The sequence below is a fragment of the Camarhynchus parvulus genome, chromosome 11 (assembly GCF_901933205.1).
Source record: "Camarhynchus parvulus chromosome 11, STF_HiC, whole genome shotgun sequence".
In the NCBI taxonomy this organism is placed as follows: Eukaryota; Metazoa; Chordata; class Aves; order Passeriformes; family Thraupidae; genus Camarhynchus; species Camarhynchus parvulus.
Window position 1 is genome coordinate 7387749 of NC_044581.1, and position 26098 is coordinate 7413846.

General features: G+C 51.5%; 3 protein-coding genes and 1 non-coding gene across 13 annotated transcripts in view; 2 read left to right on the forward strand and 2 right to left on the reverse strand.

Moving 5' to 3' along the window:
* The first annotated feature begins 962 nt into the window (after nt 1-962).
* Nucleotides 963-6275, forward strand: LOC115907846 (SNF-related serine/threonine-protein kinase-like). Its single transcript, XM_030956018.1, has 7 exons — nt 963-1079; nt 1881-2507; nt 3933-4074; nt 4235-4447; nt 4541-4678; nt 4827-5315; nt 5397-6275. Exons 2-7 carry the CDS (start codon nt 1919-1921, stop codon nt 5662-5664), a joined length of 1839 nt encoding a protein of 612 aa, XP_030811878.1. The 5' UTR covers nt 963-1079; nt 1881-1918; the 3' UTR covers nt 5665-6275.
* Nucleotides 6276-6939: 664 nt separating this feature from the next.
* Nucleotides 6940-7012, reverse strand: TRNAK-UUU. Its single transcript has one exon. It is a non-coding gene; the product is annotated as a tRNA-Lys (tRNA).
* A 1199-nt stretch (nt 7013-8211) lies between these two features.
* Nucleotides 8212-11908, forward strand: SETD6 (SET domain containing 6, protein lysine methyltransferase). Its single transcript, XM_030955930.1, has 9 exons — nt 8212-8282; nt 8391-8489; nt 8575-8719; nt 9251-9392; nt 9695-9889; nt 10035-10158; nt 10405-10585; nt 10784-10926; nt 11417-11908. The coding sequence occupies exons 1-9, from the start codon at nt 8256-8258 to the stop codon at nt 11726-11728; spliced, it is 1368 nt and encodes a 455-aa protein (XP_030811790.1). The 5' UTR covers nt 8212-8255; the 3' UTR covers nt 11729-11908.
* A 3435-nt stretch (nt 11909-15343) lies between these two features.
* The window catches only part of CNOT1 (CCR4-NOT transcription complex subunit 1), a 55936-nt gene continuing 45181 nt past the window's right edge, over nt 15344-26098 (reverse strand). For 5 of the 10 annotated variants that reach the window (XM_030955708.1, XM_030955706.1, XM_030955707.1 and 2 more), the window contains exons 38-49: nt 25920-26089; nt 24577-24829; nt 22285-22533; nt 21526-21689; nt 21134-21251; nt 20558-20659; nt 20135-20308; nt 19423-19572; nt 18479-18659; nt 16811-16943; nt 16573-16707; nt 15344-16443 (exon numbers count right to left, since the gene is read on the reverse strand). In XM_030955708.1, the coding sequence (XP_030811568.1) occupies nt 16365-16443; nt 16573-16707; nt 16811-16943; nt 18479-18659; nt 19423-19572; nt 20135-20308; nt 20558-20659; nt 21134-21251; nt 21526-21689; nt 22285-22533; nt 24577-24829; nt 25920-26089 (1908 nt within the window). In that variant the 3' untranslated portion in view covers nt 15344-16364. The remainder of the gene's footprint in view (nt 16444-16572; nt 16708-16810; nt 16944-18478; nt 18660-19422; nt 19573-20134; nt 20309-20557; nt 20660-21133; nt 21252-21525; nt 21690-22284; nt 22534-24576; nt 24830-25919; nt 26090-26098) is intronic. The other 5 variants (XM_030955713.1, XM_030955709.1, XM_030955711.1 and 2 more) reach the window with 2 other exon arrangements.

A 26098-nucleotide genomic window follows, 5' to 3' on the forward strand; every position in this document is an offset into this window, starting at 1 on the left:
CAGATTCCTGCTGCATTTGAAGGACTGAGCAGGCACAGGACCAGCGAGGAGCTCATCTGCCATGTGTCATTTTCTCCAGCTGTGCGTGGCTGCTGTAAGCACTCAGCACCATCTGGGTCCCCCAATGCACAACACCCAGTCAGGATCCCCTGCCACAGCACCTGGATGCCTCCTGCACCCCACATGCCGGGACAGAGTCACCTTGGGTGAGAGGCAGGTTTGGCAGCCCCTTCCATTCCCGGGGCCCAGGTGGGTGCCGAGCGTCCCATCCAGCCCCGGCTCCTCCGTTCCTCAGCGCTGGGGCCCGCAGTCCGCGCTGCCGGGTCCCCGCTGGCCGCAGCCCCCGCACGGAGCCCTCGGCACAGCTCATTAGGGGCTGTTTGCTGCCGGGGCCGCGGGCCAGGACTTCTGGGAAGGCATTAGCGGGAACGAGGGCGGCCGCGCTGAGGGCTTTTTAATCTGCAGGAGCAACATCTGCTTTGTGCGCATCCCGATGGCCAGTAACGAGCTAAATGAGGCGGCCGGCCGCTCGGCGGCCGCTTCCAGGAAAAGACCGGCTTAAAGCGAGGGGGAAAGGGGGGCCAGGGCTGCGCTCCCGGCTCAGTGGTTCAGGCTCCAGCGAGGGAGGGAGCGGGCGGTGGAGCGGGTTAGTGGCACAGCAGAGATGCCCATGAGCGGGCATCCCGGGCAGGAGCCCACAACGGCGGGACCCTGCGGAGACAAGCCCGGGCTGGGGGCTCTCCCTCTCCTCCTGGAAGCATCCAGGCAGGCGGGCGGTTCGTTTAGCTCATCACCAGCCCTCGTTACCGCTAGGGCCAACCGAGTCCCCGCTACCCCAGACAGGCAGTAACGACCCGGGCCGCGGGAGCTGCCGGAGGCAGCGGCACCCGGGGCTGCCTCTCCGGAGGTGCGATGAGCATCGCCCCGGCCTCAGCCCCGCCGGGCCGGGCCCTTTAAGGCGCGATCCCGGAGCTGCCCTGACGTCAGCGGGGCGGGCGCGCCCGGGCACCGCAGCCCCGGCGGTCGCAGCTCCGCGCCCCAGTGAGTGCGGCTCCGCCGGGGCGCACCGGGTGACAGGGGTGGGTATCGGGGTGCCCGGGGCGCTAGAGGGGGAGCATGGGGGTGCCCAGGGTGCTGAGGTCTGGAGGTGAGGGCATGGGGTGGCACGGATGTTGGGGATTAGAGATGGGGATCCAGGAGTGACAGGGATGCTGGAGACCTGAAGGTTGGCGTTATGGGGGTGGCCCGGAGTGCCGGGGACTGGAGATGGAGGTGTGGGGGTGCCCAGAGGTGCTGGGTAGTGGAGGTGAGCATATTGGGGTAGCCAGGATGCCGAATATCTGGAAGTTGGTATTATTGGGGTGCCCAGGATGCTGGGGTCTGGGAGTGTGGGGTGACAGGGGTGCTGGCGATTTGGAGGTAGGGGTATGAAGTGCTCAGGATGCTGGGAACCAGGAGAGAAAGGGTATGGGGCTGCTCAGGGTGATGAGGGACTGAAGGCAGGAGTATTGGGGTGCCTAGGGTGCTGCAGTTCTGGACATCTGTAGGAGAGGGTATCAGGATGTCCAGGATGCTGGGAATTGAAAGGAGGGTGTTGGAGTGCTCAAGATGCTGGGGACCTAGACATGGGGATTATGGGGTGCCCTAGGAGATGGAAGATGGAAGTATTGGGATTCCCAGAGTACTAGGAACTGAAGGTGGGGATAACAGATGGGAGTTTAGGTCCTGGGATGGGGACTGGGAGGTAGAGTGTCAGGGTGCCCAGGCTGCTGGGGACCTGATGTCCTGGCAGTGCTGGTGTCAGTGGTGCTGGGCGACCTGGTATTCGGGAGCACCCTGTCCCTCACTCCACATTGCTCAGCATCTCCTCCATCCCACAGCACCTGCCTGATGCCTGTCCCCACCTGACGGCACCGCCATGGCCGGGGCGCAGGGCTGCGGCGAGGCCAAGATCGCGGGGCTGTACGACCTGGAGCGCACGCTGGGCAAGGGCCACTTTGCCGTGGTGAAGCTGGCCCGGCACGTCTTCACTGGGCAGCGCGTGGCCGTCAAGGTGATCGACAAGAGCAAGCTGGCGGGGGAGGCGGCGGGGCAGCTCCTGCAGGAGGTGCGCTGCATGAAGCTGGTGCAGCACCCCAACGTGGTGCGCCTCTACGAGGTCATCGACACCCACGCCAAGCTCTACCTCATCCTGGAGCTGGGTGACGGTGGGGACATGTTTGATCACATCATGCGGCACGAGGGCGGCCTGGCCGAGCCGCGGGCCAAGCACTACTTTGCCCAGATCGTCCATGCCATCTCCTATTGCCACAAGCTCCACGTGGTGCACCGTGACCTCAAGCCCGAGAACGTGGTCTTCTTCCAGGAGCAAGGGGTGGTCAAACTCACCGACTTTGGCTTCAGCAACCGCTTCCAGCCCGGCAAGATGCTCACCACCAGCTGCGGCTCCCTGGCCTACTCGGCACCAGAGATCCTGCTTGGGGATGAGTACGATGCCCCAGCTGTTGGTAAGGGCTGAGGGGGGCCCTGAGGACCTGCCTCCCTCCTGTCCTTGCCTGGAGCATGGTCCTGGCAGCTGGGTACCACCTCCCACTTGGCCCCTTACACTAGGAGCACACGGTGGCCCTGCTGTCCCTGCAAGGAGCAAGCCTGTCCCTTGGGTGCTTGGGTGCCCAGCCCTGCCCTGGCACAGCAGGGTCCTCCCTGCAGAGACCATCCTGGCATCCACAGAGATCCCACAGAGTGATGGTTGCCAGAGAGGGGAAAAAGCCCAAGCAGGCTGTGAGCCTGGCGTAGCAGCCGCCAGGAGAAGCAGTGTGAGCATACAGCTGCCAGCAATCTGGCGCTGGTGGTTATTTGGCGGGGCGAGGCAGGAAGGAAATCTCAGGATGCTGCTGTTTGGGCGGAGGGGCTCCAAAAGTTTCCTTTGCTCCATCCCCGCCCTGAAAACCACTTCCTTCCCGTGGCTCCCAGTGCTCTTCCTCCCTGGGTGCAGGGGAGGTGCAGGGGTCTGGGGAGACTGTCTGAGGGCACAGAGAGCTGGGCTGGGGGCTCCAAGAAGCTCTGCTGTGACAGAGTGGACGTGGGAGGGAAGCAGGATCCGAGCTGGCTGGCTGGCTGGAATTAGGGCAGGAGGATTTAGCAAAGCAAAACACGAGCCCTTAAAGGCAAAAGCCCAGCGTTGGCTCAGGGAAAGGCAGATCCTGAGTTGAGAACAGGGATAGCTTATGGAGGCGGTAGAAAAATAAGCTGGTGGCGCTGCAAAGGGAAATGAAGAGAGAAAACTGACGCAGATGAGAAATTTTCGAACACTTGACTTAAGCAGCTGAAGGTATTAACGGAGCGCCCCAGGGCGTGCTCAGCATCCTAAACCCGCACATCTGCAGGAATTTGTGTGCTGGGCAGGAGGAGCCAGTGAAGATGCTTCTGGCTCCATCCCTGTCCCCAGGACAGGGCAGCAATCCTGCTTCAGCTGGTCCCCATGCTGGAGAGCCTAGATCGGTGCTATGTCCCTCTCTGATTGCTGTAGTGTCTCCTCAAGCACAGCCCAGTGCCAGGATGGTTGTGGTGGGGTTTGGGAATCAGGAAGCTGAGGAATGACATGAAACAGTACCATGGGTGGGTGCGTGACCGGGGGGAGCGAAGAGGGGGGCTCAGGGCTGGCTTTCCTGTCCCTGCCTGGACAAGGTGATAACACCTCAGCTGCTTTGGTGAAGTCCCTTGAGACCTGTTTGGATGTGGGGATGGGAAGGTCCTTCCCCTTGCCTTGGTGGGAGTATGGTCCCCCTGTCCATGGGGCAAGACCTGGGGGCTGTTACTTCCAAGGAACATCCCAGTGAGCAGGTGCGGCAGCCCCTCCCAGGGTCCCTGGGATGGGGAATCTCCTGGGCCATGGTGAGTGCAACCTGAACTGCTGCTGCTGCTTCTTGCAGACATCTGGAGCCTGGGAGTCATCCTCTACATGCTGGTGTGTGGCCACCCCCCCTTCCAGGAGGCCAACGACAGCGAGACCCTCACCATGATCATGGACTGCCGCTACACCGTCCCCCCGCACGTCTCGGCACAGTGCGCTGAGTGAGCACCACCCCCTCACTGTGCCCCCAGCTTGCTGCCCCCGGGGGGGCTGCCCCAGCCCTGGCAGATGCCTGGGAGCTGAGGTGGGAAGAGCAGGCAAAGCTGCTTACTCTGGGATTCACACAGTGCTGCAGGGTTGCAATGTCACTCCTTTCCCCAGTCTCATCTCCAGGATGCTGCAGCGGGACCCGAAGCAGCGAGCGTCCCTGGAGCAGATCGAGGGCCACACGTGGCTGCAGGGGGTGGACCCGTCCCCTGCCAGCCGCTCCCTGCTGCCCCTCACCTCCCACAAGCGCGTGTCTGAGGAGGAGCACGAGATCATCCTCCAGGCCATGATGTGCGGGAACATCGCGGATCGGGACACCATCCAGGAGTGAGTGTTGGGGTGCAGGGGTGGGAGCCCCAGGGAAGGGTTCTGGGGGTCCCTCCAAGCATGTGTGTGCTGCAACTCCCTGCTCCCACACAGGGCGCTGGAAGCCGACCGCTACAACCACATCACGGCCACGTATTTCCTGCTGGCAGAGGGGATGCTGCGGGAGAAGCAGGAGAAGCAGGGCCACCGCCACAGTCTCGTTTACAACCTGGCCAAGGAGGTTCAGAGCAGGTGAGCCCCCTGCTGCCCCCCATCCTGTGTCACCCTCCCCACCATCCTGAGTCCCCAGTGCAGGGTCTTGGCCGGTCCCCTGTCCTTTTCCTTGTCACAGCCCTTGTGATGCCCAGCCGGGTACTGACACCTCTCTCCCCTTGCTCAGGCCCAACTTGTCGGACACATTTGGCTCTGCGGGCAGCGCCGGCAGCCTCCTGCCCTTCACGGAGATGGGTGGCCTCGCCGGGGCGTCCCGGCTGCCCCCTGGAGGGGACATTGGCGGCCGGCAGCCCACCGGGACCCTGCTGAAGGTCCCTGCCGTTGACACCACCATCACCAAGAGCACCCCTGCCCTGCAGCAGATCTGTGAGGAGGAAGAGGAGGACGAGGAGGAGGAGGAGAGGCCCAGCGCAATGGAGAGGAAGAGCAGCTCTCTGAACCAGGAGCAGATGCGAGCCTTCCTGCGCGCCCACCGCCCGCCCGGCCGCGGGGAGGTCTGGGGGCCGGGGGTGGAGCTGGGGGGCCGGGGAGGGCGCTCGGGGATGGCCTGGGCTGGGAAGGGAGTGAATGGGGGCCGGGGTCCCCCCGTGCTGCGGGGAAATGGAGGTGAGTCCCCAAGGAGGGAGGACACAGAGCCTGGGGGCTCCTCAGCAGAGTTCCCCAAGGAAAGGGGAGCCGTCCTGTCACCCCAGAGCAGCTCAGCTGAAGTTCCCCAGGTACTTGGGGCAGAGACAAGTCCTGCCACCCTCCCAAGTCCTGCAGACACGTCCCCAGGGCAGGGGGAGCAGATCAGCCCGGCCCAGCAGTCGGTGGAGAGCTCAGGCCCTGAAGGGGGCGCAGAGAGTGTGATCAAGCTGGACCCGGGCAAGGGCAAGGGGGGCAGCCTGCGGGACAGGCTCCTGCAGTTCCCGCTCTGCGAGAAAGCCCTGGCCTTCAAACTGCGGCCGGGCTCCAAGGAGAGCCTCTTGTCACTGGGGCAGTTCAACTGCTGCCATGTCATTTAAGGCCCCGGGACTGGCCCTGCTGTGGGCACTGGGAGGGCGCCCACTCCCCTGCCTTTGGTCTGTGGTGGTGGTGGGTGGCACAGTGCCCTGCTTTGTCACCTGCGGTGGCCACCCTGCCAGCACCCCCCCCGGAGCCCGCTATGACTGACCAGCCCCCGGACAGGCCTGCACCGGCCAGTGTGTCCCCAAACCTCTGGGACAGCTCCACGACCCTGCCCGAACGGGATGGACCACGACACTTTTTTAACTACTAGAAATAATTTTTTAAAATAGTCTATTTTAATGTAATTAAATAGAGATTGCTATATCCCCCCCAGACCCCTGAGTGCCCCAGCCCCACAGTGTGCATGGCCCGGGGCTGGGCTGTCCTGCCTGCAGCCCCCCCAGCAGCCCTGGCCGGGGCCAGGCACAGCCTGGCCCGTGACCCCAGGCTGTCCCCGGGGCCCTCCCTGCAAATAAGCTTCCTATTTATTATCTCTTTGTTTTCTTGCTGGCAAGAAATGAATGACGACGGAGGCATGGGCCGGAGCTCGGCCTGAGCCGTGACACATGCCCTGGAAGGATCGGAGCCGCTGGGAAGCAAAGTTTGTCAGGACAATAAAATAAACTCATGGGTTGATGCAGGTGCAGTGTCATTGCAAAAACATCACTGTCCCCCCAGTCAGAGGGCCAGGGCTTCCCTGGCACCAGGGGTGGCTTTAAGGGAGCATCTGCCTGAGCTGGGGTGGGCAGGGACCCAGATTGGAGCTCGGGGCGGCCCCAGATGGGAGTAAGGGCAGGGATGATGAGCACCCAAAGAAGAGAGAAGGCCTGGGCATGCCAGAAGGCAGGTGGAGGGTGCTGCACATCCCCTTGAGAGTCAACCATACTCAGCCCCAGGGTGCCCCCAATAGGTTTCCCCACTCTCAGTCTGCCATCCCTCAACCCTCAATTTCAATTCAAGCCCAGCCTGGGCTTCCTTCCCTCCAGCTCTGCTGTTCCTCTTCCTTTTCTATCCATCCTCCTCCCTCCTTTCAAGTGTACCCATGATAGCTCCCTTGTCTGTCCTCATCATCCAACAAGAGATCTCCCTGAACACTGGGTGGTTGAACAGAGCAATGCTGTGTGGGTCTCAAGTGGGATGGAGCCAGCTCTGAACAGCTTGGGGAGTTGGTGATAGGAAAAGAAGGGGGGGGTGCACTGGGCTCCCTGCAGCCCCCACAGGGCCCCAGCAGCAAGAGGGGACGCTGCTCCTGCCCACAGGCTCCCTTTCTTGGTATTAAAGGATAAAGCCATCGCCTGAACAGGGGCTTGAACCCTGGACCCTCAGATTAAAAGTCTGATGCTCTCCCAGCTGAGCTATCCAGGCTCACATTTGGGCTCCCCGGTGGTCTGTGACAGCTGGGGGGGGACCCCGCTTTCCCCAGCACTGCAGGGACAATGGGGGGAACCCACTTGGGTGTTCCCCACTCCCACACCGCCCCAGCGAGGCAGCCAGCGCGGGCCAGATGAACAGCCGGGTTCTGGGGATCTCCCTGGGCGCTGAGCAGGCACACGACCCGCCCTGGGAAGGCGCCGCTGCCGCGGGGATGCGCAGCAGGAGAGGAGCGGGGGCTGCGGGAGCGGCTCGGGAGCCCCCGCCGCTCCCGGAGGGAGGCAGCAGGGCCCCGCCGGGGCAGGAGCAGCTGCGGGGGCCGGGGCCGGGCACGGCTCCGAGCTCTGCTCTGCTCTGCAGCGGCCTCGGCTCCGGCCCGGGGCCCGGCGGCGCTTCCGCAGGAGCCGCGTTAAAGCGGGAGGGAGCGGGGACTGCGGGAGCTGGGTCAGCGGCACACAGAGCCCGGGGGACACCTACAGGTGCCACCCCACACATTCCACTGCCCTTCCTCCCCATTCTTCAGGAGGGGACCCTTTTGCTCCATAGGGAACCCACCCTGCCCGTCCAGCCTTGCCCAGCTCGGAAGGGATTGAAGATGAAAGTCGAACCCAATTGCAGACGGGGTGGGGGAGCCCCAGGGACAGCCCGCAGAGAGCCCCGTGGGGCCTCTTCAAACACCTCGTGCGCACTAATTGGCTTCATCCGAGCAGCCAGTGATGGATCAGCCCCCTCCTGCTGGGGACAGCACTAATGAACCGGGCAACGGCGGCCTCGGGACGGCCCTGGAGGGGAGATCACAGCCCGTACGTACGGTGGGAGCGTGTGTGGTGTCGACTGAACAAGAGCACAAGCCTAATTACCCTGGTTAATTAGAGCCCACTGCTTTCACCCCATGTCTGGAGCTGTGGCCACACCGCTGCGCGGCCCCTCGGCAGCCACGGAGGCACCGCAGCCCCCCGAGGTGCACCGGGCTGGACACAGCGGCAGAAAGACGCGTGGTGGTCCCTGGATCCCGCGGAGAGGCACCACACGGAGCTCAGACCCTTCAGGGAAGCGCTCGGAGGCCAGACCCCACAGAGACGGACTGCGAGCCCCCCGGCCAGGAGGCTCCCGGGCGCGTTCCCGCCGCTGCTCCCCCAGCCCTTTCTGTCCCCTTTTGGCCACCGTTAGCCCGGCCCATGGGGGCGGAGCCCCGCTACCCGGAAAGGCCCGACCGGGACCACGTGTTGGCAGCGTCATGGCGTCGGCGCCCAAGCGGTTCAAGGTACGGGGGAGGCCGGGGGCTCCCGGGGGGCTGGGGACACACCGGCGCTGAGGGGATCCGCGATCGGCCTCATGGCTCCTTCCCCTTCGCCCCATGTTTCATCCACAGGCGGCGGTCGAGAGCGGTGCGCAGGAGAAGAGTAGTGCCGACCCCCTGTCCGCGTTCCTGGCATGGTGCGGGCGGGCCGGGGTGGAGCTGAACCCCAAGGTGAGGCACCGCGGGCCGGCCCGGGCATGCCCTAGGTCCGCCCCGGTCTCTTCGCTCCGCCCCTCACGGCTCCCTCCGGCCCCAGGTGCGCCTGAGCAGGGAGGGCGCGGTGGCGGGGTACGGGATGCTGGCCGCCGAGGAGCTGGAGGCGGGAGAGGTGCTGTTCACCATCCCTCGCACGGCGCTGCTGTCCCAGCACACCACCTCCATCCACGCACTCCTGCAGGAAGGTGAGTGCAAGCTTCTTGTGTCACTCGAGTCTGCTGTACCTTTGAAAGGAGTAAATGGGTCTGTGGTAAAGCCTCGGGAACGTTTCTGATTTACACAGGATGCTGTAGGGCTGTTTGATACCAGGTAGGAAAGGGGAGGGCTGGGCATCCTCTCACTTCCCTGAGAGCTGTGCTGGACAGGGAGAAAAGTCCATCAGTGCAACATTTCCAGCTTCTAACTGACAGGTACTGACAGGTACTATGCTGCTTTCCTTGAAGCACTGGTAAGAAAAAGAACAGTTCCTTGGTTCCTGCAGGCACACAGAGCCTCAGGCTGAGGAGGGCAAGGCCATGAGGCCTGGCAGAGCTCATCTGTAACCCCAGAGAAGCCATTTCTAGTCCTGGTTCAGCTCAGGACAAAGCCAAGATAAACCAGAATAAAAGCTCAACTCTGTCTCCAGGCTGAAGACAGACATGGAGCCTTGTCATATAAGGTTTTGGTTCTGAAACACAGAACAATTAAGGTTTTCTCCATTCTGTCTGGTTCTGTAGCCCAGGAGTCCCTGCAGAGCCAGTCTGGTTGGGTCCCTCTCCTGCTGGCCTTGCTCCATGAGTACACAGCCAGCAGCTCCCACTGGCGGCCGTATTTCTCCCTCTGGCAGGACTTCCGGAGCCTGGACCACCCCATGTTCTGGTAAGGTGAAAGCAGCGGGGCTTGGGGAGGCTCAGGCTTAGAGCTGAAGGCAGGCACAGGCCAGGGGCTGCTGGGTACTGTCCTGGGAAGGGCTGTGGTCCTGCTGGGTGACCCCAATCCACTGTTCAAGCCCTTTGCTGGCAGTGGCAGGAGCCTGAGGGCCCTCCTGGAGTTACGTTACAGGCAGAGCTAGAGAACAAGGACCTGGCGAGCATGGGGAAGCTGAGAGTTTTAAGGAGGAAGGAGTTTATAGACCTTTGGCCCTAGCACAGATGGAGAAGAACCAGTTTTTCTTGCAACAGGCCTCAAGAAGAGCGAACAAGGCTCCTGCAGGGCACAGGCATCCCAGAAGCTGTGGACAAGGATCTAGCTAACATCCAGCTAGAGTACAACTCCATCATCTTGCCTTTCATGGAGACCCACCCTGACATCTTTGACCCCAAACTGCACACTCTGGAGTTGTATAAGGAGCTGGTGGCATTTGTCATGGCTTACAGGTGAGAAGTAAGGGCTTTGCTCCAGCAAGGAGCACAGACAAGGAAGTAGGAGTACAGGCTGTGTTAGAGGTTGCAGCTGCACAAGAATCTGAGTGTAAGGTGAAGCTTGTCCTGTGCAGCCATGTGTACCACTGGCTTGTCTTAGCTTTCAGGAACCTTTGGAAGAGGAGGAAGAAGATGAGAAGGGGCCCAATCCTCCCATGATGGTGCCTGTAGCAGATATTTTGAATCATGTGGCCAACCACAATGCCAACCTGGAATACTCTCCTGTGAGTGCAAAGCTGCTGCACCAGGCATTGTCACAGCTTGGTTCTGTTTTAGTAAACCTTTTGGGAATGGGGGCACAGCAAGGTGGGGTCTCAGCCCAGGGCAGCAAGTCTGGCCTGGATCTCATTAAAACAAAGCCCTGCTGTATGTTTGGTTAGGAGGAGCTCAGGGACATCTGAGCTCTCTGAAAGCCCCTGTTGAGCAGTCAGATCAGCACAGCTCAGCTGCTCTCCTCCCCCTGCTTGCAGCACTGTCTGAGGATGGTTACAACACAGGCTGTAAGGAAAGGACAGGAGATCTTCAACACCTATGGGCAGATGGCCAACTGGCAGCTGCTGCACATGTACGGCTTCGCAGAGCCCTACCCGGGTAACAGCCACGACACCGCCGACATCCAGATGGTGACACTGCGCAGGGCAGCGCTGCAGCGTGAGTGCCACCCAGCCCCTGGGACAGCGCGGGGCAGCGATCTCTGTTCAACAGGGAGGACATGAAAATAAGCCTGTTCCACAGCATTTCAGGGGCTGGGGTCATGCCTTGGTTTTCTGTCTCCTTTTTCCCTTTCTCCATTTACCCTCCCCCTCTGCTATCCCGGCTGTGTTCACAGCTCTGCTGTCTTTGAAACAGGAGCCAAAAGTGAAGCGCAGCAGCAGCTGGTCTCAGAGCAGTGGGACTTCTTGTGCCAGCTGGAGATGGTGGGGGAGGAAGGTGCCTTTGTGCTTGGCTGGGATGAGGTGCTGACAGAGGAAGAGCTGTCCATGACCCTCAAGGTAAGAATGGCCAGAAGAGCTGCAGAAGGGAGCACAGAGTGCAGCTGGGCCAGTCAGCAGTGCAGAATGGCTCAGTGAAGGGGACAAGCACTTGAAGGTAGTTTGGCACTAACAGTCCTATGTGAACAGTGATAGGGGGTGTGGCTGCCCAGCTCCCAGATGCTGTTAAGTCATCTTCCTCTCCTGAAGTAGCCATTCAATGTGTACTCACATATTTGTCTTGAATGGCTCCATGGTCACTACTGTTCTAGAAAGCTGTCTCAGCTTTGTAGGTGACAGCTGAGATGCTTTACAAGACTTGCCAATACCCAGATTTACTGTTTTAACGTTCTTCTAACCCGTAATTACTTGCACTTAGGTATCTAAGCCTGTTTTAGGCTCTTAATCTTTGGTGCAGCTGAGGAATAACTCACCTGCTCCATGTGGCTCTTCTGTTCTACTGATGTACTCACACTGCCAGTGACTTATCCCTTTGCCTGGGTCACTACAGGTGCTCTGCATGTCAGAAGAGGAATTCAAGGAGTACAAGGAACAAGACGGCTGGGAAGATGACAGTGACGAAGAGGAAAACTCTACCCTTTCAAATGAGGCCCTCTCCAGACTTAAAACCCCTTGCAAGAAGCTCCTTTATGACAGTGTGCTGCTGACCCTGGAGTCCTATGGGGCAGACCTGAAAGCAGAGCAGGACTTGCTAAATAACAAGGAGGCTTATGAGAAACTGAGTCGAAGGGAGCAGCAGGCGCTGCACGTGCGCTATGGACAGAAGAGGATCTTGCACCAGCTGCTAGAGCTGGTACAGTAGAAACCCCAGTGCCCCTGGCCAGGCCCTGGCTGGGCTGATCCCGAGGGAAAGGTCAGCCTCTAGCCATCTCCTCTCTAGCAGAGAGCACAGATGGCAAGACTTGACTGCAGGTCCACTTGTCCCTCATACAGCACATGGATTTTTAGCTACCTCTACATAAAGAAGTATCTTCACAGCACAAAGGTGGTTTTGAGTGGCCTTATTGTACCATGAGAGCTCTGGAGCACAAATACCACCTCTTCCCAGAGGCCTTAAGAAACCCCAGCCATGCTAATGGCTGTTTTAGGAAGGCAGACATACACTGCCAGACAGCAGAGGATTCCCTCATTCAGCATCAGAAGTTTATGGCAAGACCTGCTCCTTGTTGAGATTAAGAGGGTAGAAAAAATCCAGCTGGTAGCTCTTACCTTAGAGAGGTGCAGAGTAAATATCTGGCAGGTGGACCTGCTGACAACACTAAACTTTTCACCTGTACATATTTTATGTTGAACATGTTCAAGAGTACAAGCCCATCTAGCTGGTCTTCATGTAATCTCAGTATAACAAATACTTCCTTTTATTTCCACAAAAGGTATTTCTGTGTGGGCTTGAGACTACTCTGGAGGAGCACAGGAGTCACAGCTCCACAGCTGCTGCAGGCTGAGCATTTGATACACACCCTCTGCTTGATGCACTTCTACCCTAAACTCGCTATGGTTTTGCATGACAAAACACTGATGGTTGACAGGCCAAGCTCTATGTAATAAAAATGAGTTTTCTTACCCAGCCCATGCTCTCTACTTCAACAGGGTGTGAAGCCCCATCTAAGAGCAGGGAGATTGTTGCTGCTGCTGCAGTTAAAAGTATTGCAGACAAGCAAAACCCACACTGCACTCATGACAAAGCTCAGCTGCAGCTCTGCCTGCAGTGCTTGGGGACAGTGGTTTAACAGCACTGAAGGGAGCTTGTTCTGGTTTCCCAGATGGGACAATAGTGAATTTGAGCAGCATCTCACACAGCTGACACTGTCCTTCATAGAGACATTGTTAAAACTGGTATTTTGGTAGCCTGTGTCTCCAAAGTAATCATATTGGAAAACACACATGTCAGAGGAGTATTACATTCTGTATCTTGGTTAAAGTTTGGGGTTTGGGTTAAAACTTGTTTTTTAGATATGCACAAACTTGGTGATGACCAAAGCATATAAAAGGTTTGAACACTATAAGAAGACTTTGTTATACCTGCTGTTTGTAATTGTTTGCCTGCATGGGCATTGGAAGTTCCACCTCACTGGAGGGCATTTTGAGAACTTCACTTTTAAGAATGTATTTTTGGACCATGGGAAAAGCTTGGAGGGGATTAGCTTACTAAGAAGTTGATTATGTGGTGGCCTTTTTATCTATTAGAGAATTGGGGAAAATGGCCTCAGAATGGATCCTGCAATTAATGTTACTTTGTTGCCAGGAAGGAAAAAGGGGCAAAGTACCAGATGTTGATCTGTTCTTTGCATTGCAGAATAATGGTAAGGCTTGGAAGGAATGTGGATTGATGACAGCAGACTCTCATGTTTTAGCACTAGAGAAATGAAAACGAAGTGTAATGAAGAGAATGAGGTGGAGAAAGGAAAGAAAAGGGGAAAAGAGATCAGAGAAGGGATGGGAAATTTGGCTGATTGCTGTGATAGTTGGAAGGGCAGGAGGTAATGTAAGGAAATCAGACTTCAACTGCTAAATTCCCATCTAGTAGAAAAAATTCAAAGTAGTTACTGTAAGCAGAATGGGCACTGGAAACAAATGCCCCCAGAACCCAGAGCACACATAATCCTCAAAGATGGGAGGCTCCACAAGAAGGAAGACTGCTTACGCTCAATTGGGATTTAGACTGAGAGGCAGCTGAGTGGTCCACAGAATCCCCAACAGAACTCCTGGTCACAGTAAATTTGGGGAATGAAAAGGTAGAATATCTAATAGAGGAGCAACCTAGATGTAAATAAGCCTTCAGTAAACAAAGGACATCTATAGCTGAAGCCATAGGAAAAAAGGAAATAAAGCCGTTCTTCCAGTCACTCAAATTCGGAATTGGAAAGAGTTTTATAAAATTTCTGTATATATGCAAATGCCCAATGCCACTATTAGGAAGAGAATTAAGTAAATTAAATGCAAAAAGAACCTTTGAAAAAGGACAGATCCAAGTACATAAACTGGAAGAAAAAGCCCTGGGGGCTTAAGTGTTTATGTTACAGGATCAAAAAGACCCAGAGAGGAAAAGATACCCACAAAAATAGAAGATGGGGTGACTCCTCTCATATAGGTGACTGGCACTCCTGCAAGATCACAAGAAGCAAAACTGGTAACAATCCAATTAAAACCAGGCACGAGATGGGTAAGATGAAAACACCCTGTTAAACTGGAAGCTAGAAAAGGGCTAGACCAAACATTGAAAGATTTATTAGCTTTGGGTTTCTTCAGGAATGCCAGTCATTTTGATACCCCAATTCTGCCTGTTAAGAAACCACATAGATGAGTATCAGCTATCCAAGATTTAAGAGGAATAAAGCTTGCACACAAGATGTGAATCAACCACATAAAAAGACAGTGGTCAGTGGTTTAGGGCATTAGACTTAAAAGATATTCCCTTAAAAAATATATCCTTTTGTATCCCACTGGATGCTGGAATTCAGGAGCTTTTTGCATTTGAATGGGAGAATCCTCCAACAGGGGGCTGTCAATTATGCTGTACTGTTTTATCACAAGGATTTAAGAACAGACATACAATTTCTGGAAAACAATGTAGAAGTGTGTGTCCTTGGGATTGGAATGGGAGGCACAATAAAAAGTATAGTGAAGAAATGAGAACTATGTCCACACTTCCAACTTCAAAAGGCTCAGTTTCAGTACAGCTGCTGATCTGGCAAAGAAATGCCATGGAATTGTAGGACCTAGCCACAATCTACTCCTTGACACAGAGGTGACTAATGCCTGGAACAGAAAGAGAGAGAATTCCCTCTGAGCTGCCAGCCACTGGCACACCTGGCTCAGTGACCCCTCAGAGCTGTTTTTTCCTCTGTACAGCAAATGCAAAGCCAGGTATGGAACCCCTTAAACCCGAGTAGGAAATCCTGCCCTCTCTGCCCACACCACAGCAGTCAACTAAGCAGTTAGCTTTAACAAGCTGATGTTATGTAAAAAGAAAGAAGTGAAGCTCTATTTCCTAGCATCTGCTAGGTTAAAGGACCTTGCAATATTAACAACACTGAAGCTGCCTACCCTTACAACAGCTAACCACAGCCTTGGGCAGATTCCTGCGGCAGGGAGATGACAGCAGGGAGGAAGGCACTAGAAATGAAACTGATGGGCTGTCTACACTCCATTATACCTCCAGTGCAGTCTCCTGTCTGAGACAAACTCTGCTCATGAGCTTGCAACCAAGCCATTTCTATTTTCACACAACTGCCCCTTCTGATGCCCTTCAAAGCAAGACCCTGTCCAGTCATTACATCTGCCCACTGACCTCATGCTGGAGAACAAACCCAGCTGCTTTCAACAGGCAGTGCCTAAAACACATTAGAAAACTGCAGGTTTTGGATGGGTAGAACAGGCTTTGGAAGACACCAACTGGCCAGGACAGAACTGGAGAGAATAAGCACAGTGGCACGTGCTGCATGTCATGACTTTAATGTGTAACTACAGTATGCATACATACAAGAGTGGGAGAACTAAAGCCCAAGAACTAGAAAGGCTACAAAATACAACACGTGGACCAATACTTTACAAAACATTGAAAATCCTTACAAAATGGGCTGTATTGGTCCTTTGGGTTTTTTGTTTTGTTAAATTTTTTCTTTTTTTTTCTTTTTTTTTCAGTTTTTTTTTTACAAACTTATACTGTGTGGTCACAGGGGAGGGTGGGAAAAGGTCTAGATTTAACCCCTCATCTTCCAAAATTTACAACTGTCCAAAAAAAAAAAAAAGCTATAGGCCTGGTCTCTGGTTTATTTACTGAAAACAGCTGACCCTCACCCAAAGGGCCTGTTTCTTCTCCAACAAAAAGGAGGCATTCTGTGACTGCCATTCCACTTGCTGTCAATCAGCATTTGATGAGGGTGAGGGAAAAGCAACACTGAACCTTAACCCCTCCCTCATCCCTCCTGTACTCCACAGAATTCCCATATTCCAAACACATCCACTTTTTTTTTTAAACAACTTAGTGATTTAAAGGTCCCCCATTCACATAAAGAAAAATAAGTTACTGGCTTTTCAATATTCTTTGGGAGTCTGGGAATGTCAGGACAAGGAGGTCTGCCCCAGACAAGTGCTTGGCATCAGCAGCTGCCCCTTTATTACAAGATGGACAGGCACCAGTTACCCACCTGCCTTTTACACAATTTGCACAAACCCAAAAGTCCAGACAAATGTTTCTGTTCCTTGTATTTACACTAGTTCAAATGATATTCACAGCATCTTCTGAAGTTTGGCCGAAAGTCAAAAAATTTGTTTCAAACTTTGGAACATGCCCACATAAGACTTTCACCCAGGGTCTGTTGTGTCTACCCAATCAAGGGGGCTAGGAAGGTCAGGAGGAGCCTTACAGAGTCTTCAGTCAGTTGATGGGACGGGACCTCCAGGCTGGCACTCTTACAATGCAGGATGCAGCTCATCTAACTGGCACCAGTCCCTTCCATAACTTGCTGGGCCTGCTTCTGCCCCATGCAGCACTGTGCAACCGACTGGAACAACCTGCACGCAGAAGCAAAGCAATGGTTGGTGCACTTATGGCAGTAAATGGATGCTGTGACAGCACCAAAAACTCAAGGTTCAACTGCTTCAGAGATATCATTTAAGATTTTGTGGTTAAGTTGTACTCACTTCTCAATTTCTGGAGCACAGTGAACAAACTCATGGTTCCAGAACTTAAAGGCTGGATTTTTGATCAGCTCAATGAACGTGATAAGGAGACCCCAGGGATGAGGCCTATTTACAATCAGTCGTTCCAAGAGAACCCTGAAATCCAAAAGTAAGAATACTTAGAGCTCAAAGATCAAAAATATAGAAGGAAGGAAAGCAAAAAGCTGCACGTTGACAAGTTAACCACCGTCCCTCTCACCTGGTGATCTGCTCCTGGATGGCCTCTGTGTTGGCCTCTGCAAACAGGTAGAGCATGGTGCAGCTGAAGTAGTGGGTGTGGCTGTTGGGGTAGCGCAGCTGGTTGGCGATAGCGTTCAGGAAGAGGTACCGGCCTGCAGGAGAGAGCACTGAGCACACTCTGCTTCCCTGAGCACATCCTGCCTCCCTGAGCACACCCCCTGCTTCCCTGAGCGCACACATCCACTGCTTCCCTGAGCACACACATCCACTGCTCCCCTGAGCGCTACACACCCCGCTCCCCTGAGCGCACACACCCCGCTCCCCTGAGCGCACACACCCCGCTCCCCTGAGCGCACACACCCCGCTCCCCTGAGCGCACACACCCCGCTCCCCTGAGCGCTCACACCCCGCTCCCCTGAGCGCACACACCCCGCTCCCCTGAGCGCACACACACCGCTCCCCTGAGCGCACACACACCTGCTCCCCTGAGCACACACATCCACTGCTCCCCTGAGCGCACATCCACTGCTCCCCTGAGCACACACACACCTGCTCCCCTGAGCGCACACATCCACTGCTCCCCTGAGCGCACACATCCACTGCTCCCCTGAGCGCACACACCCCGCTCCCCTGAGCACACACATCCACTGCTCCCCTGAGCACACACACACCTGCTCCCCTGAGCGCACACATCCACTGCTCCCCTGAGTGCACACATCCACTGCTCCCCTGAGCGCACACATCCACTGCTCCCCTGAGTGCACACATCCACTGCTCCCCTGAGCGCACACATCCACTGCTCCCCTGAGTGCACACATCCACTGCTCCCCTGAGCGCACACATCCACTGCTCCCCTGAGTGCACACATCCACTGCTCCCCTGAGCGCACACACACCTGCTCCCCTGAGCACACCAAGGGGAATAAAGCAGCAACCAGTAGTGCTTGAGATTCACGTTTGGGAGCCTTGTGGAGGTACATGAAACAAAACCAACTGAAGATATGTAAAAGCTGCATCTACCCAGGCTGATGGGGAAATAAGAATTCAATTCTTCTTCACTGAAGGCATTTCTAATTCCATTGGATACTTTGAACTTTTGGTTAGAACATTGCTCTTATATTCTAATGCAGCATTCATTTCTGTGAATTCACTATCAGCTACATGAAATCACAGAATCATCAAGGTTGGAAGAGACTTTAAGACCATCAAGCCCAATCATCAGCCGAGCACTACCCCTGTAACCCCATAACCACTAAATCGCATCACCCAGCACCAGATCCAGACACCTCTCAAACACCTCCAGGGATGGCAACTCCACCACCTGCCTGGGTAGCCTAATCCAGTATCAGACCACCCTAACAGTGAAAAAACCTTTCCTGGTATTTAATCTCTATCTTCCCTGTAACACCTTAAGGCCATTTCCTCTTGTCCTCTCACTGCAGGCATGGTAGAAGACCCCCAATTCACTACAACAACTCTTCAGAGCTTGAGGCCCCTGAGCCTCCTCTTCTCAACACTAAACAAACCCAGATCCCTGAGCCATTTCTCACAGGAAATGTTTTCTAGACCTCTCACAAGCCTTGCTCCCCTTCACTGCACACATTCCAGTACCTCAATGTCCTTTTTAAAGTGAGGGCCCACTCGCTGTAAATGTGACATTGCATGAACTAGCAGTGTTTCCAACTCACCTTCAGTATCCAGGTCTACTGCCAAATTCTGGAAGATGTCCATGTGAGCTGAGTGGGTGATGGTGCTCATGGAGGGTGTGCTGCCTTTGTTGTGAATGTGTGCAATAGCTTGAGTACCTACGTAGAGCACCAGTGCATTAATCAGCTGGATGTTGTAGCGGTTGCCAGGTTCATTTGATACCTAATAGCAAAGATATGGAAAGCATTAACAGTCAATATTCCTTCAGCACTCAAAGGTACAGCATGTACAACAACAGCATCCAAGTATCTTACTGATTATCCAGAAGACAACACACTGGGACATCCACAAATTCAATTTGGCATTTAGCCTTTTTTAATACAGCTCATACTAAAAAGCATATATTATAGTGCATATATACCTGTGTGTATATATATATTTTCAAAAACATCAAAGTGTTGACACAACAGATTTGTTTTTACTCTCTGCCTAAAGGAAAACATCAGGTAAGGCAATGTGAATTCACCAGCAGTGCCAGATGCTGGCAGAAAGATCCCCCTTGTGTGAATGTTTCGGTCTAAGCAATTCTCTGAGGAAATCCAACTTCAGACTCAAGTGTGCTGCAAGCTAAGCCATGAGATGTCTGAAATGAGGTTTTAGCCACAATTCTGAACTGGGCTTTAGCTAATTTCATCTTTTCTATCTTTCAAGTATTGGCATGAGGATCCATATATTTCTGTAACAAATAATCTATTTGGAGTTAAAATTTAATCAGATTCTAAAAGGCCTCAATACATCCTATCAGGAAGTGGAAGACTTGTTCGGAGTGTGCATTTTCACAGGCTTTTCTACTGCCTGGAACACATGTTGGCCAACACACCAACAAAATTCCCGCAGGAAAGGATGGTGGCTGAACCAGTGAGATCATTTGTGCCACATTATTTCAATTGAACAACAACAGAAACCTCAAAAACCTCAAACTTACTTGTAGGTTGCTTCGCAAGTCAGACAAAAAGGTGACTGGAGAACGGGTTTTGAGATAGGAATCCAAGTCTTTCTTGAACTGAGGTGGCATCACTCCAGTGAAATTTGTGAGTATTCGTGGAGCAATATTAATCTCACTTAACATGTCCACCTGTTGACAGAAAACCCAGTCAACTAAAACATCAGCAATGGAACAAATTAAAAAGCAGACCTATAAGCAATATTTCATCAACTACTGCTGCTGATCACTCTTCCTTCCATCAATAAAATGGCAACACCTCACTTTTGCAGGTTTTAGAAGAAACTCGATATCTAACATGCAAATTTATTACATGATGTCATGAAGAACTGAGAGGATAAAAAAATTCAGGGGTGAAGGCCATAGAGAAATTCAGTCACTGCCTTTGGGGTCTCCCCATCTACACTCCAGACAGTCTGGTAGTCTCAAAAAGCACAAACATCCACACAAGGCAAGAACAGCCTTCTTCAGTGACAATGAGCACTGCAGCTTTGCTCCCATCACCCTGCACAGCTCAGGCAGAGAAGTGCAACAGGACAGTGCTTTGGCAGCAAGAGAAAGTTTCCTTCTAATCATTCCAGAATTAGTTACCTAGCAGATACCCAAAGATTTAATTAGGTAATATTAACCTGGATAGAGAGTATTTTGAGCATTAAAGTTTCCTATTATCAAACTCCTTTAAAGTAAGTTCTACCTTTAGGTTGGGGGTGAAAGGGTCTGGAAGCCTCATGTTCCGTGGGAAGGCACTCAGGATCAGATTCCTTAGCTGAATACAGTTAGGTGGGATCACATCACAGAACCCATAGTGGTAGTCACAAAGAAATTCTGGGAAATCATGCAACAAGACCAGCAACACACGCAGAGTGCCCTGTAAAATAAAATATTAAATATAAGATGTGTGTAACTGTTGAAACTGTCCAAAAGCTTCCAGAGCCATCATTCTATGTCATGTGGCTAACATTACCAGAAAGAAACTCATCTGGGAGGGCAGCCTGCTTTCCCCCCACAATTTAAATTCAACTCTCAGAGGTAAGTTAAAAAAAACAAGCTAATTCTATTTTGCTGCCAGAACACCTCTACTTTGATTGGAAGCATCTATTAGTTGACATTTTTTTACCTTATAAAGAATTTGCATAGGTTTGGTGAGTTCCACATTTCTAAGGAAAGGAGCCAAGTACTTGAATAGATCGATCAATAACTGGGCATACATAGGCCAACCCTGTCAAGAAAAGAACAGCAGGTGGAAAACATGCAGTGAAGACCAGTTACCTTAATTTCAAAACTATAATTAGATTGACCTTTATATCAAACTGGATGAAGAGCTAGCAACTGCCAGCTCAACCACTGAGTGCAGCACAGCTCACTTCAAGGGCTTCAGCTGCACACCATGAGCCATGGGTGTTTCCAGAAGCCTCAACATGCCATACTGAGCTGACAATATTTAGCCCAGAAGGAAGGCTACAGCTCTTCTAGACATTGACAAAGGCATGTTTATCAAATTCAATTCCCCCTGTGTTCCATAGTTATTGACACACAGACTCTCCTCCATGCAGTTAGGTTACTGTGAATATGGAAGACAACAAAAACAGAACAGCCATGCTACTAGTGCACTTTAAGAGATGTGAAACAGCACCACACCAGATAAACATCTGGGTGAGCTTTTTAATTCAGAAAAGATAAACTGCAGCCACACCTTCTGCTGTGGTGTATGTGCCAGCATTCTTGCAATAAATATCCGATGGGAGATCAGTTCCAGCCAGGCATAAACAAAACCTGGAGCTTTTGTAGGCCTCAGGATGTGAAATGTGTTACTGAAAGAAAAGTTAGAGCAGGTTAGAAGTGCACAGCAATAAGACTGCTTTTCATAACATTGAGGGAAAAACATAGCCCTAAAAGCAAAGGCATTTGAGCATCTTGGGTTTTACCAGTCATCTTCCCTAAAACAAGCAAGTGGTCAGTCCACAGTAGAACCAGTTACTCCAAAGGTGATGAAGCCACCACAAAGAACAGTCAGATAGCCTTTAAGTGAAAATCCTTGATCCTACTAAGAAAGGATGAGCACTGTGGCCAATCCCAAATACATACCAGAAAGCTGTGAGTGTCTGGAAGTTGATGGTCTCCAGCACATGCTCAGGAGCATTTAATTCCAACAGCAACATGATGAAAATGCGATGGTAAGGAAGCTGCTGAAACTCACTCTGCCGAACATCATGGTCTTGCAGAAGAACTCCCACCACGATACCAAGAACCTAAAGAGATTAAGACGTGTGGAGACAGCAAGAATTACTCTGCAAGTCAGACTACAGATAATACTTTAATCATCAGTAAAAAAAAATAATCAGTAGATTCTAACAAGAACCAAAATTCCTAGTTACTGGAAGTGTTGCATAAATGAATATTCCAATTTGTTTCAGCAATTCCCAACCACTATGCTTTGCTCTCCTTGTCCCTTGGACCACAGTCACAGTGACTCACTGGGCAGTATCTGAAGGTCTCAGACTACCTAAGACGATCCAGCCATAACCCAAGCAATGTAAGAGCAAAGGCAAGACCCTCACAACATGAAGGCAACCACTCAGGAATCAACAACCTTAAAACAGCTGCTGACCATTTCTTTTCAAGGCACAAAGATTAATTTCAGATTGGTTTGAGATGAAATCTTTGTGAACAAGAAAGCCACTTGGCATCTTGGTGGTTCACTCAAAAGTTTATCAGTAACCAACCCATCTAAGTTCTCATCAGACACTTCAGCAGCTGCCCACATTAAGGTCTGCACCTCGGGTTTATCAAAGGTACAGCTGACAACACACTTTAAATGCAACAAGGACAGGAAGGATTCCCAACCTTATTCAGGAGGTTGATCTTTGTGACTGTGTTGGTTGCCTCCCCAGAGTGCTTCACCAGCAGTGCAATGAGTCGCACAAAGGCATCCAGGTTGTGGTAGCACTTGGCTCGAATCATGGTGGGGTTGGCTGCAGGGTTGTGCTGCTGCTCGGCCAGGGCTCGATAGCTGATCTCAACACACATTTCGGTGCAGAGACGGAAAAAACGAGTGATCAGGTCATCTGTTTTCAGGATCCCCTGCTGGTGCATCTGACCAGGAAAGAACAGGAAAAGACGTCAGCACCATAACCACAGACAGTTCATTTTACAATTTATTTCCAACAACACACTCTTCACAAAGCACCCTCCCTGCCTGCCACAACAGTTAATTTTTGTCATGCTCTCCTGAGAGATTATTGTTTGCACAGCAATTTGAGGGTGGCAACACAATTTTAGCAAACATATTTATTCTCAAATACAATCTTTTGAATCCCAAATCTTTCCAACCATCAGCATAGCTGAGAACCCTGTTTCAGCATCAGTGCTGCCACTAGCACTCAGCCTTGCATGAAGAACAGGAGGAGCACAAGCTCTGGGCAGGGCAGACTCCAGCTCCTAGTTCAGGAATCACCACTACTTGGCAGCCCCATTCTGTAGAAGCAAACTGCATTTGGAAAGCAAATTTTCCTTACATGAACATTACACACAGAGAAAGACTGGGTGGGCTTTTTTGCTTTGCATGGGGGAGTTGTTTTAATAATATACATATAAAAAACCCCAGAGACCTCATTTTATTTGTTAGCCACAGTATTAGAACCATCAAAATGGAACAAAGTACACTGCAGAAAACTTGGGGGTTTTGAATAAAGCAGCTTATCTTTAAACTCCTACTGGACAGAAAGCTATAAAAACAGCAGAACAGGTAATTTGGAAACAATGTGGAGAACTTTTAGTATTTCTGGAGAAACTTTTTTTCTAAAAAGTCCAAAGAATTTAGGTATCTGCCTTAAAAGTTCTGTACTTCTTCTTGTCCTACAGACTTGTGGGAAGGAAGCAACACTTTGGCAGTCATTTGAGTTCAGTAACAGAACCTTATTTAATGTAGTTATTGCAAAATATTCTTTAAAATTTATTACTAAAGCCTGTAAGGAAACAATTGTAAGTAAACACTGCACTTCAATATATTTCAATTGCTTTTTCAAAACTGATCAAATATGTACAAAAGGTAATCAAACAAGCATGATAAAGAGTGACGTGGGACAAAAGTGTACTAAGTATTGTGAGTACTCTATACTGAAGTGTGCTTTAGAAGCATGATTTAAAGTAAAAGAAGTGAGATCACAGAAATAGTAAAATATCTCTTTAAGATGAATGCTTAGCACAATATCTATTAAAAACATTCAAAAAGTTTCATGCTGTAGAAGTCAGACCAACTGAAAGCTGTCTATAACTAGTACAAAAGGACACTAAAATCAAATTAAAAAAACCACTGCATCAGTCACAATCTTCATGCATACTCTAAAGCCTGAGCTTCTCTTCATGAGTGGCTGCAAAGTCTTCAGCACATCTGTGGCAGTGTCACAAACTTAAAAAGAACACAATGCAAAAAGGCCATGTCAGGGGCTTTCTTGCAGCTGCAGTCACGGAGCTGCATGCAAAGAACACAGCTGTAGGGAGCTGCCTGCAAATACAGGAGTTTGTTACCACACATGTTGGGCTACTCAGGGGATCTCCCTCCTCAATCACACCTAGAAGGCAGATGGTATGTGATGTTCACCACACCTGTTAAGGCGCTTCAGAGTCCTTTAACAATGGTTAAAAGGACCATGTCCAACGTGACGTTAGACATTGTTTAAATTTAAGCACCACTTCAGCTAATGAAGTCTCAAGATTTTCCTTATTAATGATTTCATTTTGAAAAAGAATTCCCTTGCCCACATGACCTGAAACAATTCACCTGAATCTCCACTGGTGAAATCCTCCTGTTGGCTGTCAGAGCTTTTGCTGTTACTCATAAAGAACAACACCAGTCAAGGCTCATTACAGAGCACGACAGAACTATTTCCAAGAGCTATTTCAGCTCAAGTTCTTTTTCCACCAAACTTATCTCAGAACTCAAGGTCTGAAGTGACAGCCTGTTGCTACAGTTTCTGAAGAACATGATTTGGTGGAGGACAAGACTTCATCAAAACCAGACAGAACTTTGACAGTAAATTGCCATACACCTCAAAGTTTCAAAAGGATGCCTAACAGGTTAAAACACCACTTTAAAATGGAGGGCATCACACCCTACTTATGTTGAATAAAAAGCACCTTTCTTTCCAAAAGCTCTACCTGTCCAACAAACGCAGAGAATGCTTTGGTACTGTCACGGCCTGCTGCAGCTGAATGGTAGAGGTTCACCCACTCCCTCAGCAGGTATTCTGCCTTCTCCCTCAGGCCTGGTGGGTCATCATACTCAGAAGCTTGGGAAATTCCTGAATGCATCATGAAATTAGGACCTCCATGAGCACGGTCAATCATTGCTTCATAGTTTGATCGGACCACTTCCATCAGCTGGGGTAATCTAATGCAACAGACCAGAGCAAGAGTTGGGTTAGAATTCCTCCTCCCCCACAAGGTGCAGGAACTGGAAGCTCAAAGAGAGTTGAAAGAAAGCAAATTATTTCTTATACTAAAACTTTCTATCTTACAGTCCTCACTGGAATAGCAGAATTAAGTCATGAAAGCAGATACACTTATGATGAAAGAAGGAACACTGAAATCACATAAGCTTTGAAGTTCCACTCCAATTTGTACAGTGGAGTGCTGCAACAAAACACCACAGGGACTAGAAGCAGCTTGTCTTCTGCAGACTTCAGGAGCCCTAAAATGCTCCCAGACAGGGAGATGCCAGTACTGAATGTCCTGACTGGATTTGGCTGCAGTGAAAGCCAAGCTGTACAGTGAAGACAGTCTATCCATGCCAACTGCAGATGAAAGAACTTTGGTTTTGTGACATCCTATTAGCAGCTGTGCTGGTAATGGCAGCCACTGCCATCAGCCAGCTGCTGGTTGCAGCTATTCAAAGTTCTCCAAGCTCTAATACGTGTCATTTTCAAACCCAGCAAGAACTGCTTCCACCTTACAAATAGGAGGCCTGCAAGTCCCACAGGTAGTTCCAGGTGTTGTGGCAACATTTGCTACCCAAATGGTTTGGGCAGTTTGCTGGTGGATACATCAGCCATGTGAGACTGGTGGAGGATTGCTCCGTAAGCTCTAAACAGAAAGGATTGTCCAACTGGATTGTTTGCAATTAAGAAATTAACATACTGACACCTAAATATGTAAGATTTAAACAGGCATTAATATTGCATAAATTTGAGATAAAGCAGGAACTCAAACAAACTTCTCACAGTTGCACAGAATTTTGGACTATAGTGCATGGAGAGATTTTCTTGCTTAAGCATTCAGCTTCACACGCTGCTGCAGTTGCCTCTATTTTGACTAAGATGAGCCCATTTACACTAGAGTGACAGTTGAAAGTAAGAAAGGACTGCAGCCTTAGGGAAAGTTAAAAGCTGTATAACTGAATGATACAAGACATTGCCTATATAATATGCAAATCATAAATGAGCACAAAAAAAGTAACACATTGCACAATACTATAGCCTCACCCTTCCGGGGCGTTTCCTCTGGAATGAGCATTAATTCTCATGAGTGTCTCAATGGTGTGAAACAGATCTGCTTCTGTTACATGGGCAACACTCCTTTCATCCACCAACAAGATCTTTACCAACTGCATGGCAAATGCCACAGCCATGTAGTTCAAGCCATTCTCCATGGACTGTCAACA

What these genes read in the sequence shown, in the direction of transcription:
- SETD6 (XM_030955930.1), top strand. Translation starts at nt 8,256, where the DNA reads ATGGCGTCGGCGCCCAAGCGGTTCAAG. An exon ending in GGGTGGAGCTGAACCCCAAG is followed by an intron (nt 8,490 to 8,574) that starts GTGAGGCACCGC and finishes CTCCGGCCCCAG; the next exon opens with GTGCGCCTGAGCAGGGAGGG. An exon ending in GCATTTGTCATGGCTTACAG is followed by an intron (nt 9,890 to 10,034) that starts GTGAGAAGTAAG and finishes GGCTTGTCTTAG; the next exon opens with CTTTCAGGAACCTTTGGAAG.
- LOC115907846 (XM_030956018.1), top strand. Translation starts at nt 1,919, where the DNA reads ATGGCCGGGGCGCAGGGCTGCGGCGAGGCCAAGATCGCGGGGCTGTAC. An exon ending in GTCTCGGCACAGTGCGCTGA is followed by an intron (nt 4,075 to 4,234) that starts GTGAGCACCACC and finishes TCCTTTCCCCAG; the next exon opens with TCTCATCTCCAGGATGCTGC. An exon ending in GATCGGGACACCATCCAGGA is followed by an intron (nt 4,448 to 4,540) that starts GTGAGTGTTGGG and finishes GCTCCCACACAG; the next exon opens with GGCGCTGGAAGCCGACCGCT.